General features: G+C 43.3%; 1 protein-coding gene across 1 annotated transcript in view; it reads left to right on the top strand.

Annotated features, from left to right (window-relative positions):
* The window catches only part of LOC137660210 (CLK4-associating serine/arginine rich protein-like), a 77,774-nt gene extending 60,728 nt beyond the window's left edge, over positions 1–17,046 (top strand). Inside the window, 1 exon segment of the mRNA XM_068394924.1 lies at positions 13,206–17,046. Coding sequence (XP_068251025.1) covers positions 13,206–13,251 — 46 coding nt within the window. The 3' untranslated portion in view covers positions 13,252–17,046.
* The last annotated feature ends 1,686 nt before the right edge of the window (positions 17,047–18,732 follow it).

The raw sequence follows: 18,732 nt of genomic DNA, 5'->3' as shown, positions 1-18,732 counted from the left end.
GTGGTGGAAGGTTTCAAGTTCTCCACTTGTTACCAAGAATATTCACAAATTAGTGTACAGTAGTATAGCAGATCTGCATACAGTGATACCTCGGTACTCGACCATAATCCGTTCGAGATCCGTGTTCGACCTCCGATTTGTTCGAGTACCGAATTTTTTTTCCCCATAAGAAATAATGGTATATATTCTATTCCGTTCCCAAGCACTCGAACAGGCCCAAAATATTAATAAAACGTGTACCTAAACAACAATAATTATCTAAATGTGTATGAAATTGGTCAGAAAATCCTATAAAACAATTTTAAACCATTTACTGTACTAAAATAAAACAATTTTAAACCATTTTCTGTACTGTAGTGAACATACCTTTGAGCAGCGGTTCGATGGCATACAGGGATGGATGTGGAGAGGATGGAAGGGGGAGGTTACTGCTTGGAAGGAGAGTCCCCTTCCATGATGTGGCGGGGTAGTTCTCCTTCAGGAGTTGTTTCTCTCTCCAATGAAAGGGTGGGCAGATCTATTTCAGGGGTTTCTTCTCTTCTTTGTCTCTTCTTTGGAGGAGAAACAGGCTTTGATGTAGCAGCTTTCTTTTCTTTTGTGAAAAACTGGTCTATTGTTAATTGTTTCTTCCTCCTCTGCAGTATTCTTCGAAAATGATACATGACACTATCATTAAACATATGCACTGCCCGGTTTGCTACTGCAATTTCTGGGTGGTATTTTTCAGCAAAAGCCTGCACATCTGCCCACTTGGAACAAATTTCATTGATGAGAGAACTTGGAACATCCTCCCTTACCTCATCCTCTTCTGAAGATTCCTGCTCCACAATCAGATCCTGCTGCTGTTGTTGTTGCAGGTGCAACAATTCCTCCACAGTCAACTCGGTAGAATGGCTTTCTACAAGCTCATCAATATCATCCTTGTCGACCTCAAGCCCCAAACTCCTGCCCATGACAACAATTTCCTCAACGACATCAGTGTCATCAGAAATTACAGGGGTAGCAGTGCTTGGACCCGCCTCTGGTTGGAAACCTTCAAACTCCCTCTCTGTGACACATGATGGCCACAGCTTACGCCAGGCAGAGTTCAATGTCCTATAGGTCACACCTCGCCAAGCTTGGTCAATCATGTTAACAGAGTTGAGGATGCTGAAGTGTTCCTTCCAGAATTCCTTTAGGGTCAACTTCGTGTCACTGGTCACTTCAAAACACTTTCTGAAAAGGGCCTTGGTATAGAGTTTTTTGAAGTTTGAAATGACCTGTTGGTCCATGGGCTGGAGTATGGGAGTAGTATTGGGGGGCAAGAATTTGATTTTGATAAAGCTGTATTCTTCTTTCAAGTCATCCTCGAGACCTGGAGGATGTGCAGGAGCATTGTCCATAACCAGAAGACATTTCATTGGCAAGCTCTTTTCAATGAGGTAAGCCTTAACCTGGGGGGCAAACACTTCGTTTATCCACTCAGTAAAGAATTGTCTTGTGACCCAAGATTTAGTGTTCGAGCGCCACATAACTGGTAGTGCACTTTTACAAATATTATTTCGTTTGAACACCCGGGGGTTGTCCGAGTGGTACACTAACAAGGGTTTGATCTTGCAATCGCCACTTGCATTTGCACACAGCAACAATGTTAGCCTATCTTTCATTGGCTTGTGACCTGGCATCTTCGTCTCGTCCTTGGTAATGTACGTATTGGCTGGCATTTTCTTCCAAAATAACCCAGTCTCATCACAATTAAAGACTTGTTGTGCGATCAAATTTTGTTCATTTATGTACCGATCGAATTCCCCCACGTATTTATCGGCTGCAATTTGATCCGAACTAGCTGCCTCCCCATGCCTAGTAACACGATGAATACCTGTTCTATTACGAAACTTTTCAAACCAACCCCTGCTCGCTTTAAATGTAAATGAATCACTTTCACTGGTACTCGGACTTTTCTTCACTAATTCTTCATAGATATGCAACGCTTTTTCACAAATGAACGCTTCACTAACACTTTCCCCGGCCAACTGTTTTTCTTTAATAAATATTAAAAGCAACTTTTCCATCTCCTCAATCACTTGTGGCCTTTGCTTAGTTACCGCCGTAACTCCCGTTGCAACATTCGCCTTCTTAATCATTTCTTTATGCTTTAAAAACGTAGAAATGGTCGACTTCGCCATTCCGTATTCTACCGCTAAATCGGACACTCGTACACCATTCTCATATTTCGCTATAATTTCCTTCTTCAACTCGATCGTTGTTCGCACTGTTTTCCTCTTCTCCTTCCCCTTAACACTCATTACTTTCTTGGGACTCATTATGAAAGCTAAAAAAGCAATTAAAAGCACTGAAAATCACTAAATCACAACGAATGCTGATCGCGCGTTGTCTGAGTGACGCTCTCGAGAGAACTGATGCTTCCCGAACAAGCGAGAGTGGCCGAGATGGCGCGATCATCACAAAGCCCATGCGGTCGTCACGTGTTCGGCTGGTCGAGTACCGAATTTTTGGTCGAGCACCGCAGCAAAAATTTCTCGAAAATTTTGGTCGAACTCCGAATTGTTCGAGTATAGAGTCGTTCGACTACCGAGGTATCACTGTACTACTTATGCCTTAGCATTTGCTGTAGTTGTCCATAATCAGAAGGAAACCTGCTACAGTTAAATTTGTTGATTAGATTCATGGTAATGGATATTATAGATACAAAAATAGGGTAAATCAGAATCCTGACATTATTTGGGGATTGAATTCATTGTCATGTTAATTATAATTATGGAAACAGGTTTGGTAATGGAAATTATAGCTGCAAAAATAAGTTCAAATCAGAAACTTGACATTATTTGTGGATTGAATTCATAGTTATGTAAGTTATAATTATGGAAATAAGTTTGGTAATGAAAATAATAGCTACAAAAATAAGTTCAAATCAGAAACCTTACATTCTTTGTGGATCGAATTTTTATGTATATGATAAGGACTTTAACATCACAGATAAAAAAATCTTTGTAATCAAGAATTACACATTACAATGTGGACTTCTCATCCTACTTCTCTTTGAATCTTATTATGAATAGAAAATGCTATTAATTGCAAGTGCCAACTTGATGACCTCTGATTGAAAACAGTAAAGCTTTCTCCTGCCACCATTTCTTCCTCTCCCTCCAAGGGACTGCCACCCTATTTGCTACTGTCATGGTTGGAGATGAAGGTGGCGGACCCAGCAAAGAATTTGTGCCGGACTGCTATTTCTATGCTTTATTATTGATGGTTTTTGTGTGTATGCTGTCAGTTCTGGCTTGTTTTATATTACCGTAATATACTTTTTTATATTACTCTGGTATGTCCACCAAGGTTTTGTCTTTAATGTAGGACAAGTGTTTGAACACTGTTGATCCTCACTTGTTTTTTGTCTTAGCTTTACAGTTTATTTGTTCCGTAACCGAAATACAAACCACGCTATTTACATTGGGTTTACCTTTTAGCGTAGCTGAAATGACGAGCCAATAGTTTTTAACGAGGGTTAATTACCCCCGCGCTAGATAGCAGGGGGTAGGGGAAGGGTAGCTTGCTACCCCCCCCCCCCCCCCCCACACACACACACACACACCGGTGATTTGCTTCACTTCACTTTTGGCTCCGGTGATGAACAGACGTGTCTGTCCATCGTCCTCGTTGACAGCCTTTAATCTTTTTTCTGCTTTTTCTCTACAGTGTGTGTGTGTGTTAGAAGTTGACCACCTTTATTATTGCTATGCGTACGTGCCCTGGAATTGCTGGCCGCCCTTGTGGTACCTTTATGTCGGCCACGGATACGGATCCTCACACCCTTTGCCCGCAGTGTCGAGGCTGACGGTGTGATCAGGAAAATGTGTAGTGAGTGCAGGGAGTGGTCTGCCTCCCAGTGGGAGAGGTTTGGCCACCGGCGTAAGAAGAAGTCCAAGAGAGACCGTTCTCCTTCTGGGGTTGCCTTGAAGGAGGAAGGTTCTCGGGACTCTTCTTTCGCCGCCCAAACCTCCTCCGAAGCTCCCCCTAGTTCGGCTCCTAAGGAGAGTCGGCCGAGTGGTAGCGCAGGCCCTAGCTCTGTTTCCCGACCTTGGGTGGGGGGAGAGAGTGTCGCCTCCCATAGCGGGGCGGTTCCCCCTCCTCCTCCGGGGGAGGTTATTGATGAATCACTGTCTAATGATGATCTTTTACAGATTTGGGCTTCCCCGGGGCTTAAGGGCTTGCCCTCCAGGGTTTCCCTGATTGACCTTGTCCAGTTGGGGGCCGCTGTTAAGCAGTCGCCGGTGATAGCAGAGGTAGACCCTCTGTCTATCGTCGACGTCGTGGTGGCAGAGGCCTCCCACGGGGCGGGGCAATCCTCTGCAGGTGCAGTTGGGGATGTTGGTGCTGACGGCTCTCCTCCCCCTTCCGTACATCCTTCGAAGGGGGAAGGGAGTCCTACGGGCTCTTCTGCTGTCCAGCTTCCCTCTAAGGGGAGTGCCTTGACTCAGACTCCCCTTCGGAGGACTGATGGTCCTGATGATCTTCCTCGTGGCCGCCTTCGCCGTAAGGCTCACCGTCTGCTGCGTCGCAAGGGCCTCCCGTCTCCTTATAAGGGTGTTAAGAGGCGCCTTTTTGGATCTCCTTCCTCCGAAGGGGACTCTCCTCGCCGTAAACAGCCTGCAGCTCCAGCTTCATTAGACCTCTCTGGGGATCGGTCTCCTACGCCTGCTAGACCTTCACCTTCTGGGGCAAATGTTCAGCAACCTGACCTCGTCACTCGATGGGCAACGGTCCCTTCGGGGCAAAGGGATTCTTCCCTTACACGTGCAGTGTTAGCGCACAGGCGCTCTCCTGCTCGTCAGCGCTCACCTATTCGCCGGCGCTCTCCTGATGTTCGCCCTTCTTCTCGCCAGCGCTCTCCTGAGGACATCCTTCAACCTGTTGTTCCTGAAGAGCGCCCAGCGCACCAGCATTCCCCTGCTCGCCCTTCTGCAGTGTTAGCGCACAGGCGCTCTCCTGCTCGTCAGCACTCTCCTGTTCGTCAGCGCTCTTCCTGTTGTGCGCCCTGCGCGCCATCAGTCTCCTGAGCGCTCTCGCGATCCTCAGCTTGTTCCTGCACAACATCGCCCGCGTTCTCCAGCGCGTGTTTCTAAAGCACATGTTCGCCCACGCGCCTACGCGCTTCCTGTTCGTGAACGCGCCGCGCCGACTGTTCCTTCACAGGATTCCACGCGTCGCCCTCTTGCTCGCCAGCGATCACAGACGATTCAACAATCGCCTGCTTGTCAGCATTCTCCTACGCGTCAGCGATCACCTGAACATCGGCGATCTCCGGATCGCCCGCGTGACTTATCGCCTGCACGCATGCGTTCTCCAACGCGCCGTCGCCCAGAGGTTCTGGAAGGACATGGTTCGCCCTCTGCTAGCTCGCCAACGCGCCATCGCTCGCCTGGGCACCAGCGTTCGCCAGCGCACCACCGATCGCCTGCTCGCAATCGCTCTCCCTCGCGCTACAGGTCTCCTGACCAACGTCGCCAGCGATCTTCGGAACGTTCTCACTCGCCCACGCGGCAACGCATTCCCTCGCCATCGCGCCAACGCATTCGTTCACCGGCTCGCCCACGCGCTCGTTCGCCTGTACGCCTTCACGCCCACTCGCCTGCACGCCCGAAGGATCGCCGATCCCTTTTCCTCCAGCGAGGATTTCGGACTCTGTGTCCGTGGAACAACAGACTTGGTTTGGTCCTCTGATGCGAGCGTTAGTGAGGGTAATGAAGCCAGCACTCGCCGATCAGGGCAACAAACCAACGGCTGCCTCACCTACGCTGAAGAGAAAGAGAGGAGTGGACTTCGTGGTGACTTCCCCCAGGGAGAAGTTGGTTCCTAGGAGGTCTGTCTGGAAGGCCCCTTCCCCTGCGCAAGCGTTTTCTCCTCCCGTGGACGGGGCTTTTCCGTCCTCGGGTGAGTCCAGTGAAGCGATAGTCTTACCCTCAGCACCAAGGGGGAAGCCTTCTCTTCATGGAGAAGAATCGTCTCGTGCAGAAGGGGCTCTTCGAACCTCTTTGTTGGGATCCTGTATCCCTCCCAGGAGGGAACCCAAGGACTCCAAGACCATCCCGAAATCGTCTTCAAGGATTCGCCAGGAACCCGCAGCTCCCCGGGGGAACGTCCACGCTTCGCCCCAGGAAGAGATTCCGGGGACAGGAGACTTAGCTGCCAGCTCGCAAGGAGGAGATCAGCAGGAATCTGAACATGCCTTCTGGCAGGTCCTGAGCCTGATGAGGCAACTCAACGGGTTCATGGACCCCGTGATCGCCCCCCGAGAAAGCAAGGACACAGTCTTGGACGAAGTGTTCGACGTTCAGAAAGCCCCTAAGTCCAGTGCGGCTCTGCCCTGGTCTCGGGGTCTGAAGAGTGCCAGAGCCAGGGCCAACGCCCAGCTCGCGATTCTTGCCTCCTCCAGTCGTTCCTCTGCCGGGAACAAACTCATCCCTCCTCCTCGTCTCCAGCAGAGGAGGTATTTTGAGATCTTGGGTGAGTCCAGTCTCGCTCTTCCTCTCCATCACTCCATGGAGGAGCTGGCTAAGGGAGTTCCCCTCGAGAAGCTCTCTGCCCGGCAGGTGTCGTTCTCGGCGTCGGAGATCCTGAGCCATGAGAAGGTCGCGAAGTGCGCCATGCAGGCCACTTCGTGGTTGGATATATGGCTAGGAACTCTGGGCATCCTATTGCGCTCGGAGGACTTGTCTAAGGAGACCAATAAGAAGGCCCTGGAGACCTCCTTACTCTCGGGCACCCGCTCCATCGAGTTCCTGGCGCACCAGGTCACCACCCTGTGGGCCAACTCGGTGTTGAAGCGGCGCGATGCGGTGACCGAGAGGTTCCACCCGAAGGTCCCCGCCGTGGATGTCTGTAGGCTCAGACATGCTTCCCTTTTTGAGGAGAATCTGTTCGAGCCACAGGATATGGAGCGAACGGCTGAGAGGTGGAGGAAATCTAGCACCGACTCCCTCCTCCACAGGGCCCTTACAGCTCGGCCCTATAAGCCTCCAGCTCCGCCGCAACAGCAGCAGCAGCCTCATAAGGCTCCGAAGCAGGCACCGGCAGTTAAGAAAGTGGTGTCTAAGCCCCAGCCCTTTCCAGCCAAGGTCAAGAGGGGCGGCAAGTCCCCCTGCGTGTCCACCTTTGGGGGGATGCCTTCAGCATTGCGTCCGCAGGTGGCAGCAACACGGGGCCGATGCTTGGACGGTTTCGGTGATCGGCCAAGGCTATCGCGTTCCATTCACAACATCTCAACCTCCCCTGACAGCGAATCCAGTGTCGTTGAGCTCCTATGCCACGGGTCCGGCAAAGGGGCTGGCCCTTCGGGCTGAAGTCGAGACCATGCTCAAGAAGGGTGCTCTCCAGGAGGTTGTCGACGGCTCCCCAGGCTTCTTCAGTCGACTCTTTCTTGTAAAGAAGGCGTCTGGAGGCTGGAGACCTGTCATCGACCTCTCAGCTCTGAACGGGTTTGTCAAGCAAACCCGGTTCAGCATGGAGACAGCGGACACGGTCAGACTTGCGGTGAGACCACAAGACTTCATGTGCACACTGGATCTAAAGGACGCGTACTTCCAGATCCCAATCCATCCGTCTTCCAGGAAGTACTTGAGATTCTGCCTAGACGACAAGATCTACCAGTTCAAGGTGCTGTGTTTCGGTCTCTCCACAGCTCCTCAGGTGTTCACCAGAGTGTTCACCCTGATTTCATCTTGAGCGCACAGGAACGGCATTCGTCTCCTTCGTTATCTGGACAACTGGCTGATCCTAGCAGACTCGGAGTTGACCCTACTTCGGCACCGAGACAGGCTTCTAGGTCTTTGCCAGGATCTGGGGATCGTGGTAAACCTCGAGAAGTCCTCTCTGCAGCCGTCCCAACGATTGGTTTATCTAGGCATGCTGATAGACACCAATCTCCACAAAGCCTTTCCATCAGACGACAGGATAGCAAGGCTGAGAAGGGTGGCGGAACCCTTCCTCAGGCAAGAAGAGCTCCCCGCCCAGTCGTGGTTGCGTCTCTTAGGTCACCTGTCCTCCCTGGCTCGTCTCGTTCTAAACAGCCGCCTCAGGATGAGATCCCTGCAGTGGCGGCTCAAGTCCCGGTGGAATCAAGGATCCGATACCCCGGACATTCTGGTCCCGATAGGATCTTTGGAACGGACGGACTTGCGGTGGTGGCTGGTCGACGAGAACCTGCGGAAGGGAGTGAGTCTTCTCGTCCTCCCCCCGGAATTGACTCTGTTTTTGGACGCGTCAAAAGAAGGGTGGGGGGCGCACGTTCTGAACCAGAGGACCTCAGGCCTTTGGTCAGAGGCAGAAAAGTGCCTGCACATCAACCTGCTAGAGTTGAAGGCCTTCTTTCTGGCTCTTCAACAGTTCCAACGGACCCTGGCGGGTCACTCCGTGGTGGTGATGAGCGACAACACCACGGTAGTGGCTTATATCAACAAGCAGGGAGGCACTTTTTCGCAGCAGCTATCCCATCTTGCAGTAGAGATTCTGAGGTGGACCGAAGTCCACTCGATAATACTATCAGCTCGCTTCATTCCTGGCAAGAGGAATGTGCTCGCCGACAGTCTGAGCAGGGCCTCGCAGATAGTGAGTACCGAGTGGTCTTTGGATCCTCAGATAGCCAACAAAGTCCTGACTTTGTGGGGTTCCCCGACCGTGGACCTGTTCGCGACAGCGTTGAATTTCAAGCTGCCTCTGTACTGCTCCCCAGTCCCAGACCCCAAGGCACTCTGGCAAGATGCTTTCAGCAACGGTGGGACAACATCGACGTGTACGCCTTCCCACCGTTCTGTCTGATGAGAAGGGTGCTCAACAGGACAAGACTATCGGTCAACTGTTCGATGACTCTGGTAGCTCCGCTATGGCATCACGCGGAATGGTTCCCGGACCTTCTGCAGCTCCTGACGGAGCTCCCGAGGGAACTTCCTCCACGACACGAGCTTCTCAGACAACCCCACTCCAACGTCCCTCACAAGGCCGTGGCCTCGCTTCGGCTTCACGCCTGGAGACTATCCAGCGTCTCCTCGCGGAGAGAGGCTTTTCGCAACAGGTTGCGGAGAAAATGTCTCGGCACCTGCGAAGGTCCTCTGAGGGAGTCTACCAGGCGAAGTGGAGAGTCTTTTGTGGTTGGTGTCGTGGGGGGGGTATCTCTCCACTCGATGCCACTATTCCAGCAATAGCGGACTCTCTCGTATATCTGCGGGAGGAAATGTGCCTTTCTGTCTCGGCAGTGAAAGGCTATCGCTCAGCCTTAAGCTTGGCTTTCAGGCGGAAAGGCGTGGACATTTCTTCCTCACTAGAACTCTCTCTACTCATACGTAGCTATATGTTTACCTGCCCCCAGTCGGAAGTGAGACCTCCTCCTTGGAACGTGGTTTGGGTCCTCAGGGCTCTTAAGAGACCTCCCTTCGAACCATTACGCCAGGCCTCCTATCGCCACCTGTCTTGGAAGACGGCTTTCCTGCTCGCTTTGGCTTCGGCCAAGCGGTTTAGTGAACTTCATGGTCTCTCATACGACATCGCCCATTCAAGGGGATGGGAGGAGGTAACGTTCAGGTTCGTCCCTGAGTTTGTAGCCAAGACTCAGAATCCTGGAGTGCCGGATCCTCGGTTCGACTCTTTCAGGATCGCGAGTCTCCGCTCTTTAACAAGCGACCCAGACCAGCTGCTACTATGTCCAGTGAGATGTCTGAGGTACTACTTGAAGAGAACGGCTGCAGTCCGTCCTCAAGTGCGAGCATTGTTTGTGAGCACCGGCAGGACGAAGAGGAGGGTCACCAGGAACACCATCTCAGCTTGGATTCGAAGGGTTATCCACCATGCCTTGAATCCAGACCCTCCTCCGTCACGTCGCCCTAGGGCACACGATGTCAGGGGTGTTGCTACGTCCCTGGCCTTCAAGAGAAACTTCTCTGTGACGCAGGTGCTTCAAGCTGGGGTCTGGAAGCGTCAGACGACCTTCACACCCCACTACCTGCAAGACGTGACCCACAGGAGCCTCGGTACGTTTTCTATCGGCCCTGTGGTGGCTGCACAACAGCTGGTCTAACCTCAGGCTCCTTTATGGACAAGTAGCAGTAGGTTGAGGGCGTTGTTACCCGGTTTTAGTCTGCGTGAATGAAAGAGTATGTCTGACCCTTACTTCTTTCTTCATTCTCCCCTCTCTTGGGGAAGCAGCATCCTGGTCCTCGCATAACTGACCTCGACCTCTGCAGGTAACCCATGCTTCCTTGTGCTCCTAGTATTAAGCTTAATACTGTTGCGTCTCCCATACCCTGACGAGGTGGTATTGGGAACGTCCTATCCTAGATTCCTATCTAAAGGTCTCAAGGTCAACTTCATAGGACGAGTCACACCTTCCTCCACACACAACTTATGTAGGCCACTCGTTCCTGGCTATGCAAGGAACTTGTGAGGTGCAGGGGCTCCTTCTCTCAAGTGCTACTCACTGAATGATGGAGTCCCCGGGCAAAGCCGAAGTCAGTAAGGCTGCGGACTTTCCTCCCTTCCTAAGGGGTAAGTCACCCAATGTAAATAGCGTGGTTTGTATTTCGGTTACGGAACAAAAGACAAATTCGGAGATACTGTAATTTGTATTTTTCCTAACCATACAAACCTTAGCTATTTACACATATTTGCCCGCCAACCCTGGCCCCCAAGTCAAGTCCTACCTCTAAGTGAAGCAAATCACCGGTGTGTGGGGGGGAGGGGTAGCAAGCTATCCCTTCCCCTACCCCCGCTAACTAGCGCGGGGGTAATTAACCCTCGTTAAAAACTATTGGCTCGTCATTTCAGCTACGCTAAAAGGTAAACCCAATGTAAATAGCTAAGGTTTGTATGGTTAGGAAAAATACAAATTATCTCCGAATTTGTCATTTTTATCCATTTGCTGCCCTTTAATGTAATGTGTAGACCTTGATGAAAAGAAAAAAAAAAGATGAAATCATATCTTAAAATAACTAAAGTCAGGGTAAAAGAAAAATATGCAACAATTGAGCAAGTCTAATTAGACCACAATTGTAATTTTATGCCTTCTAGAAATTGTGAAACTTCATCCATAGTAGGCACCATGATGCAATGTATGGTTAAGATAGCTTAGATCTTTCTGTTGTTGCTACATTTTCTGATTAAATTTCAGTTTTAGATTTGATTGATGATGTTTTACAATCTTCGTCAATTTTTACCTATAAAAATACAGTGGTAGTTTCTGGCAAGGATGCTTGCTTAACTGCTTTTTTAAATTAGTTAATTATTATTATTACGCTACAACCCTAGTTAGAAAAGAAGATGCTATAAGGCTAAGGGCTCAAACAGGGAAAAATAGATAGCCCAGTGAGGAAAGGAAATGAGGAAATAAAAAACTACAAGAGAAGTAATGAACAATTTAAATAGCAACATTGAAGTAGGTCTTACATATGTAAACTATAAAAAGACTTATGTCAGCCTGTTCTACATAGAAACATTTGCAGCAAGTTTGAACTTTTGAAATTTTACCAATTCAACTTTCTGATCAGGAAGATAATTCATTCCACAACTTGGCAAAAATGAAAATATCCAGATGCAAGTAAAAGAAATTGGATAAGCCTTAATGATTATGATCACATTGCTTTCATGATACCAACTAGTGCTTGTGAAGTGATTGCCATAGGCTTATCATAAAATGTCTAATAAGAGAGTGATAACATCTCTTGACGTTAATATTTTGTGTCATGCCAAGAATATGAACTCCTTTAATCTAACTCATCAGTATTATTCATACGAAGATATCCCTACATATCGTATGTATTGTTTACCATAACATTTGGGATTACAGTATTAAATGCTTGCCTTTAGGAGATATGTTACATGTTTGTTGGGTAATGATTTATCTCCTGACATATCTGTTATAGGTTAATTCTCACATGTTATGGTCTCATTCATATTGTTATTGTGCACTGAACAGCTTATGAGTAAAGGTATCGTGTGTTTAAAATCTGGGTTGGATATCGACTGCTGAGTTTTCTGTATGTAGTGCCTACATTATATTGTTGATGTCTATTTCCTCAAGATTGATAAAATTGGTGATATAGGCAAATTAGTAAGATAATTTAATCAACCAGTCAGTATTTTTTTTATTTTCCCAATAATTACGTTATATATTACAATTAGATAATAACGGTTTTCTGTGATCATTAAAACACTCATGGTCCTTGATGCTTATGGAGGTGTAGACCTAAATGGTATATCTACTTTATTTTTTATTAAGACTGCTGATTTCTTAGCTCCTAATTTGTCTTATTTTTCACAATTTAGCAAGAAGAGATTCTCTTTGTGCATTGAGAATTAGTAAAATTACTCCATTTGGTAATAGTGTTTGAGATAGTTGTAATCCTGGTGATTACTGGCTAATTTTCATAATCCATATTATCTAAAGTTTTTGAATGTCTTGACAAAACGTCTGAATAGATATGCCGAAGATAGTAATCTGTTCCCTAGTCTACAGTTTGGTTTTTGTAAAGACCTTGGCACTTGTGATATCCTTCTTACAATCTCCCATGTTATGCTGGAAATCCCTTGATTATGGTGGGAAAGTTCTTGTGATGGCCCTTAATTTTAGTGTTGCCTTTGACTGTGTTAATCATGAAACCCATGCTTTCAAATTTAAACATTTAAGAGTGGGTGGGTCTTTTCTTAACATCATTATTGAATTTTTAAGTAATAGATTACAAAGAGTAGTTGTTGATGGGCACCATAACAAGTATAAGAATGTAGTGTTTAGAGTTCCTCAGGGTAGTGTTCGTGGCCCATTGTTTTTCATACTACTGTATGAATTAGACATGAACTAATGGTGATACATTATATCAGTGAATTTTTTGGGTTTGCTGCCTTCTATATCTCCTGCCATGGTAGTTCCACAGATCAAGGGGAGGAAATGGCAGTGGGAGAATAAACTATCGGTTCTATTCAGAGGTTGTGAAATTGACATTTGGAGTTAACAGCATTTTCTATTCACAGGTTATTATGGAAATGATAGATTTTAGTTATTTTTCTCTAAATTCTAACCTTTCATCCTCAAATCCTTTTTAGGTCAATCCCTTAACTCTTCTTCCTTTCTCCTACCTTACTTTAGCTTTTCCCATAAAGAATAAATAGAATTGAGTCTTATAAACGTACATTATTTGACTGGTATTTTTCTCATTGAATTTCAGAGATCCCAGTGGCCGCATAGGAAGAATACGCTTAGTTGATTATTGATGGATGGAAAGTTGGTCTAGATTGAAGTCATATGAAAAATTTACAATGTGTAAAATTTCTTTGTTGAAAAAGAAGTTTGATACAAGAAAAATATTCTCTTTTGTGAAACCCCATCATGGACAGAGCACTTCCAGTGATTATTGTATACATGGGGAAGAGAAGTGATGATAGAATAATTACTCTTTTTATCAAGAAAACTTTGATAATGTCTTTTGAGCAACTGATATTTCCTGGTTTTTGTTGTGGGAATCGCCTTCAGTAGAGGGCTTTACATTTTTATATAATGCATAATTTAATGTATCAACTAACCCATTTTGACTCAAAATGGGTTATTTTCTACCCTTAGTAGATTTTTTAATGGTGATTAAGCTATAATGTAGACATGAAGCATAGTGCATCTTTAGTTTTAAAAAACCAAGAAGACTTTTATACTGATAGGTTAGTGTGCCTGATGCTTTTGTCTTGTCATTTAGACTATATATACATTTCTCTGAAAGAAAAAAACTGTTACGAGCAACATTTTCCTTATGCTGACTATTTTGACTACTACATTATATCATACACGGTTTAATTTTTTACAATCATAACTTCACTCGCTATACATTCTCTCATGTGGTATCGCTGTCAGCAATTTTTTTGCTTTGCAAAATACTTCAAGTAAAGTTTGGTATGAGCAGGTTAATTGCTTAGCTTGAATATTCCACCTTATTACATTGCAAAGTTTTGCACAGCTCTTTTGCCTCGCAACTACACATTTTCTAGTAGCAAAGTCACCCGAGTTTATCATTTGTACCTAACATCATGAAGATTGGATGTGATAGAAGGGAAAACAGTGTTTCCTCTCAATAGCCATAAGAAATGAATTATGTTTCAATGTGGTATTAAAAGGTAGCTTATGATTCCATAATGCCACATGTATTTTTCTTCAAATGGTATAGAATTATGAAATGTAACTATAGGTTATACTGGTTGTAGCTTTAGGTGTGTTTTCTTGCAATGAAATGCTAAAATGCCAAATTGTATATGAAAGGAAAATTGTTGGGAAAATTATAATGAGGAGACTCCGACAAGCTGTCTGATTAAAATCCGCTCAATGTGATACTACTGTACTTGAAAATTCAAGGATGCAGAAATTTGATAGCAGCTAAGAATTGTTAATTTTTCATATAATCATTTTTTTTAAATGCAAGGTAAAGAGGAGTATGGTTCCAGATAAGTGAAAACTATTTAGTCACATTACAGTATTTTAATGTTCATTGAAATACTATTTTCTAACTTCAGGGTTTTCCCTCATTGGGAATAACATAGTTGTTTCACTAGTCCTCATTTCTTAATGGTTTCCAGATCTTATCGAGATAGTTTACATATAGAAAGATGATAATATAAGGATATCAAGAAGGAGTGAAATATAGGAATTCAAATTAAAACTTAATTTTGTTTTCAAAGCAATTCAAAAGTATATTTATATTATAACCCTTTTAACCCCAAAGGACGTATTGGTATATTTCACAAAACTCATCCCTTTACCCCCTTGGACGTACCAGTACGTCTTTGGAAAAAACTGCTATTTGAATTTTTTTTTGCATATTTTTGATAATTTTTTGAGAAACTTCAGACATTTTCCAAGAGAATGAGACCAACCTGACCTCTCTATGACAAAAATTAAGGCTGTTAGAGCAATTTTAAAAGATATACTGCAAAATGTGCTTGAAAAAAAAAAAAAAACCCTGGGGGTTAAGGGTTGGAAATTTCCAAATAGCCTGGGGGTAAAAGGGTTAATTGGCCAGGTTACAATTGACTTTTTGTAGTAGATTCTGACTTGCACTTTTGCTTGCCATTATTTTGAGATTTAGTTCTAACTAGATGGCTCTTATTTTTCACAGGTTACAACAGTTTGTCTTATCTCTGAGATTGAATGGTTTGAATGTGCCATATTTGATTATCCAGTAGAAATAGTTTTGACCAGTGTACCTGTGATATAGCATGCATACCATATATTTGTTAATCTTCCTGGGAGCCTGCTAGTAAACTATACATATGAGGGAAAGTATCCTAATTTCTGTCAAGTAGTTTTATCACCAATTTCTTAGTTTTATAGTGGTCAGTTCATGTGAAGAAATTTAATGGTAGAGAGATAATAGTGTATCCTGAATGAGTTATTGTAATGTACAGGATTTTAGTGTTGAAAATAAGTTGCCTCTAGTGAGGTAAAAGTAGGATTAAGAAAGTGTTTGTTCGGTTTGATTCCAGATGGAATCTAGTCTTGCTTAGTTTCCTAAGGATTAGAAAGTCTTGACAAGATTTTTGTGGATTAGGTTACATGTGGACAGACTTTTCCTTTACATAGTGTTGCTAATAGTCTTCCTTTCTTGCCTCCGTTAATGTTGTAAAGTATTTAACAATGTCACAGAGTTATGTCTCCTAGCTTACATGGGGCTAGAATGAAAGGTCTGTTGTCAAGCTAGGTAGTTGAAGAAGTGCAAGACAATATTAAAGATTGACAAATTAGTTGGAAGTAATCAAGTGGAAAGATTGAAAACTGAATGACCAAAAGCAATGTAGCTGGCACTGAAATAACACTGCAAAGAACCTTCAACCTTTCAGACAGTTTGCCTCGTAAGTTAACGTTGTGGATGGTACCTCCTACAATGATTTTGCTATTTGCACGATTGTGATGGCACTGATGACTAGCTGCTTATGACAAAAGATAGTTGTCGTAAGTGATAGTGATATGGGCATTGTTATTGATTTATTGTCATTCCAACTACAGCTTTTTCTATTCTTTTATACCTGAGGGGGAAGAAATTGTTAGAATAATCATTATGCAAGTTACTGCTTGGTAAAGCAAATTGTGTTAGGTTTCTCCTTACTGTAAGGTAAATGTATTTGTACATATGTATATAAACTCGACACATGACAAAGAAAATGTAAATAAGTAAATTATATATTACAAGAGCATTGAATTTCTATAATTATTTTCATATGGTAATTTGACAATAAATGTTGGATGTACAGTAATTACTTTATGCCTTGGAAGCACATTTTCCTAACAGTGTAGCATATTAATCTTCATTGTCATGTTTCATAGTGTTGTATCATAATCTCTCTTCAAGTACAGGTATTTTGCTTTGTTTTGTACTGTGCCTGGGTATATGCAGTAATTAAGGAGGGCGAGTTATGATTCCAAACAATTGTAATTTGAGGATAATTCTGTGAATTGAAAAATCGGTTTGTATTGTATGATGTCCTAATCAGTATTACCAGGTCTCATATAAGTATTTATGAGAATTTTAATATGTCATCTTCAGTGCAGAAGTGTTTACACTACAGAGTATAGGTCAACTCCTAAATCAGAACTTTTCCAATATGAAATCTTTAATGGAAATGGTATACATGTATTTTAGATTGAAAATAATTTGATGTGTTGTATGGATTTAAATGTATTCCGACTTTATCATCAGTGCTGTGGAGAACACTAAAGGTTATAATAGCAGGGTCTTTGTTAGTCCCTTTTTGTTTGAATATGGCAAAGAAAAAAATTTATTTAAAATTCTCTGATCAGTACAGTACTACTGTAATGTACTCAATGTGTTATTTGTGGTTTGCATACATATTGTAATAAAAGATATAAATAGCTAATCCCAAGCACATGGTTCAAAATATTCCTGTGTTTGGTCTGCTGTAAAAGAAATTCTTTCTACTTTAAAATCTTGCTTGCACTCTTAGCTGTTCATATCACTTGTTTGATTAAAAATCTCAAGGTACAGTACCTTATGTCCTGCTGAGCAGTTGCTTTCAGAAAGCGGGTATATTGAAATACAAACTGCTTATATGAAGCAAAATCAACGTGTGATGTGTATGTCAAGCTTTGTTTGGCATTGATGACATTTAAGATTTCAAGTACTTTACAAAACATGTATGAGGAGCTGTTCATTTCAAAACTCAATTTTAATTATTTTTGTCCATATTGTTTTCAAAAGTATTAAAAGCCTTTGGTGAGCTTCAAAGCTCATATTTTCATAAATAGCAAAGTAAAAAGATGAAAAGCTCCTTTATGTAATACAGTATGATAATAAAACCTAAAAGTTAATCTAGCTGGGTTTACTAATGCAAAATAGTGTCACTTATTTTTAATATCTAGTATACAAGATCTTAAATTACTTGGCTCAATACTGATATTGCTTACTAGGTTCTAAAACATTTAGATCCTAATATTTAGGGCATGGATTAGTTTTATGGGCTATTTCTATATGGTGTTTCAGAATGTATATGTTGCAATACTCTATTCTGTATCGTAAATTATCTTATAATCATATGATTATTGAACCTTTTTTTTAAATAATTTACAGCACATTGATGACAATTGAAATGCAGTAAAAAAAATTTATGTACTTATGAAATTACTGTACAGTAATTGAATGTGGGAGGGTGTTACCAAACATAGTAAGGCATTTATGCTTAGACGCCATCATATGGTAATGACGGTAAAATTGTATGAGCCTTGAAATAGCTTATCACGTAGAAATTGTAATAATCTGTTTCACCACTGTGAATGAAAAGCAAAACTCTCTCTCTCTCTCTCTCTCTCTCTCTCTCTCTCTCTCTCTCTCTCTCTCTCTCTCTCTCTCTCTCTCTCTCATGCCCTTGTTAAACACTATCCTTGGTTGTTGTGTGTTAAGAAACAATAAAAAGCTCAGGTGGTAGCTTAACCTTTGTTGCTTGATTGTTTTATTATCATAGTTGACTCAAGAATCCAGATTTATAATTTGAAGTTGCTGTACATATGTATTATGTATATGTATGTTCATGTGTATCAATAAAAGTTATATGTATCTTGTGTTTTTAAAATCAATGTTTTGTCATATCTAGGAAATTCCTGATCTTAGTTGTATAACTATAAAGAAATTGATTTCTAAAGACAATACAGATTTTAGTTATTCTACTTTTTGAAAGTTTACCCTTTCGATGACGTTCAAAGTATTTGATTCTGTCTCTTCTCTTGATTAACATATTGATTTTTTTATTTACAAGGTAATAATTATACTATGGCATTGCACAGCGTCACTACTGTAGTTGGTAATTCAACAGATTTCAATGGAAAACCTCAAAGATTGGAACTGAAAATCCTCCTAGCCCCAGGGCTGTGTTCTGTTGGGAAAATTTGTTAATGCAATTCAATCCTAATCACTATGAGTTCTAATTAAGGTGATATGTTGTCATATTTTCTTTTAACCGTCACCAATTTGTCAGAAAAATATCCTATATATCAAATGGAAAAGATGAAAAAAAGCTATTGGTTAGATAGGTAGAAACTCCCGTAATAAGTGGTAAGATAGTTTAGTTTCTCACCAAAGTCAAGTTTGCTATAAGAAATAGAAAACTGCTGGTGGATTTACCATGTTCCATATTGAATGGTAAGTACCAAGTGCCCTGTAAGAAGTTAATGACCTGTGCATTTTCATTATACTACTGTACTGTATA

The sequence above is a fragment of the Palaemon carinicauda genome, chromosome 20 (assembly GCF_036898095.1).
Source record: "Palaemon carinicauda isolate YSFRI2023 chromosome 20, ASM3689809v2, whole genome shotgun sequence".
Classification (NCBI taxonomy): Eukaryota; Metazoa; Arthropoda; class Malacostraca; order Decapoda; family Palaemonidae; genus Palaemon; species Palaemon carinicauda.
This window is presented reverse-complemented; position numbering and strand designations above follow the sequence as displayed.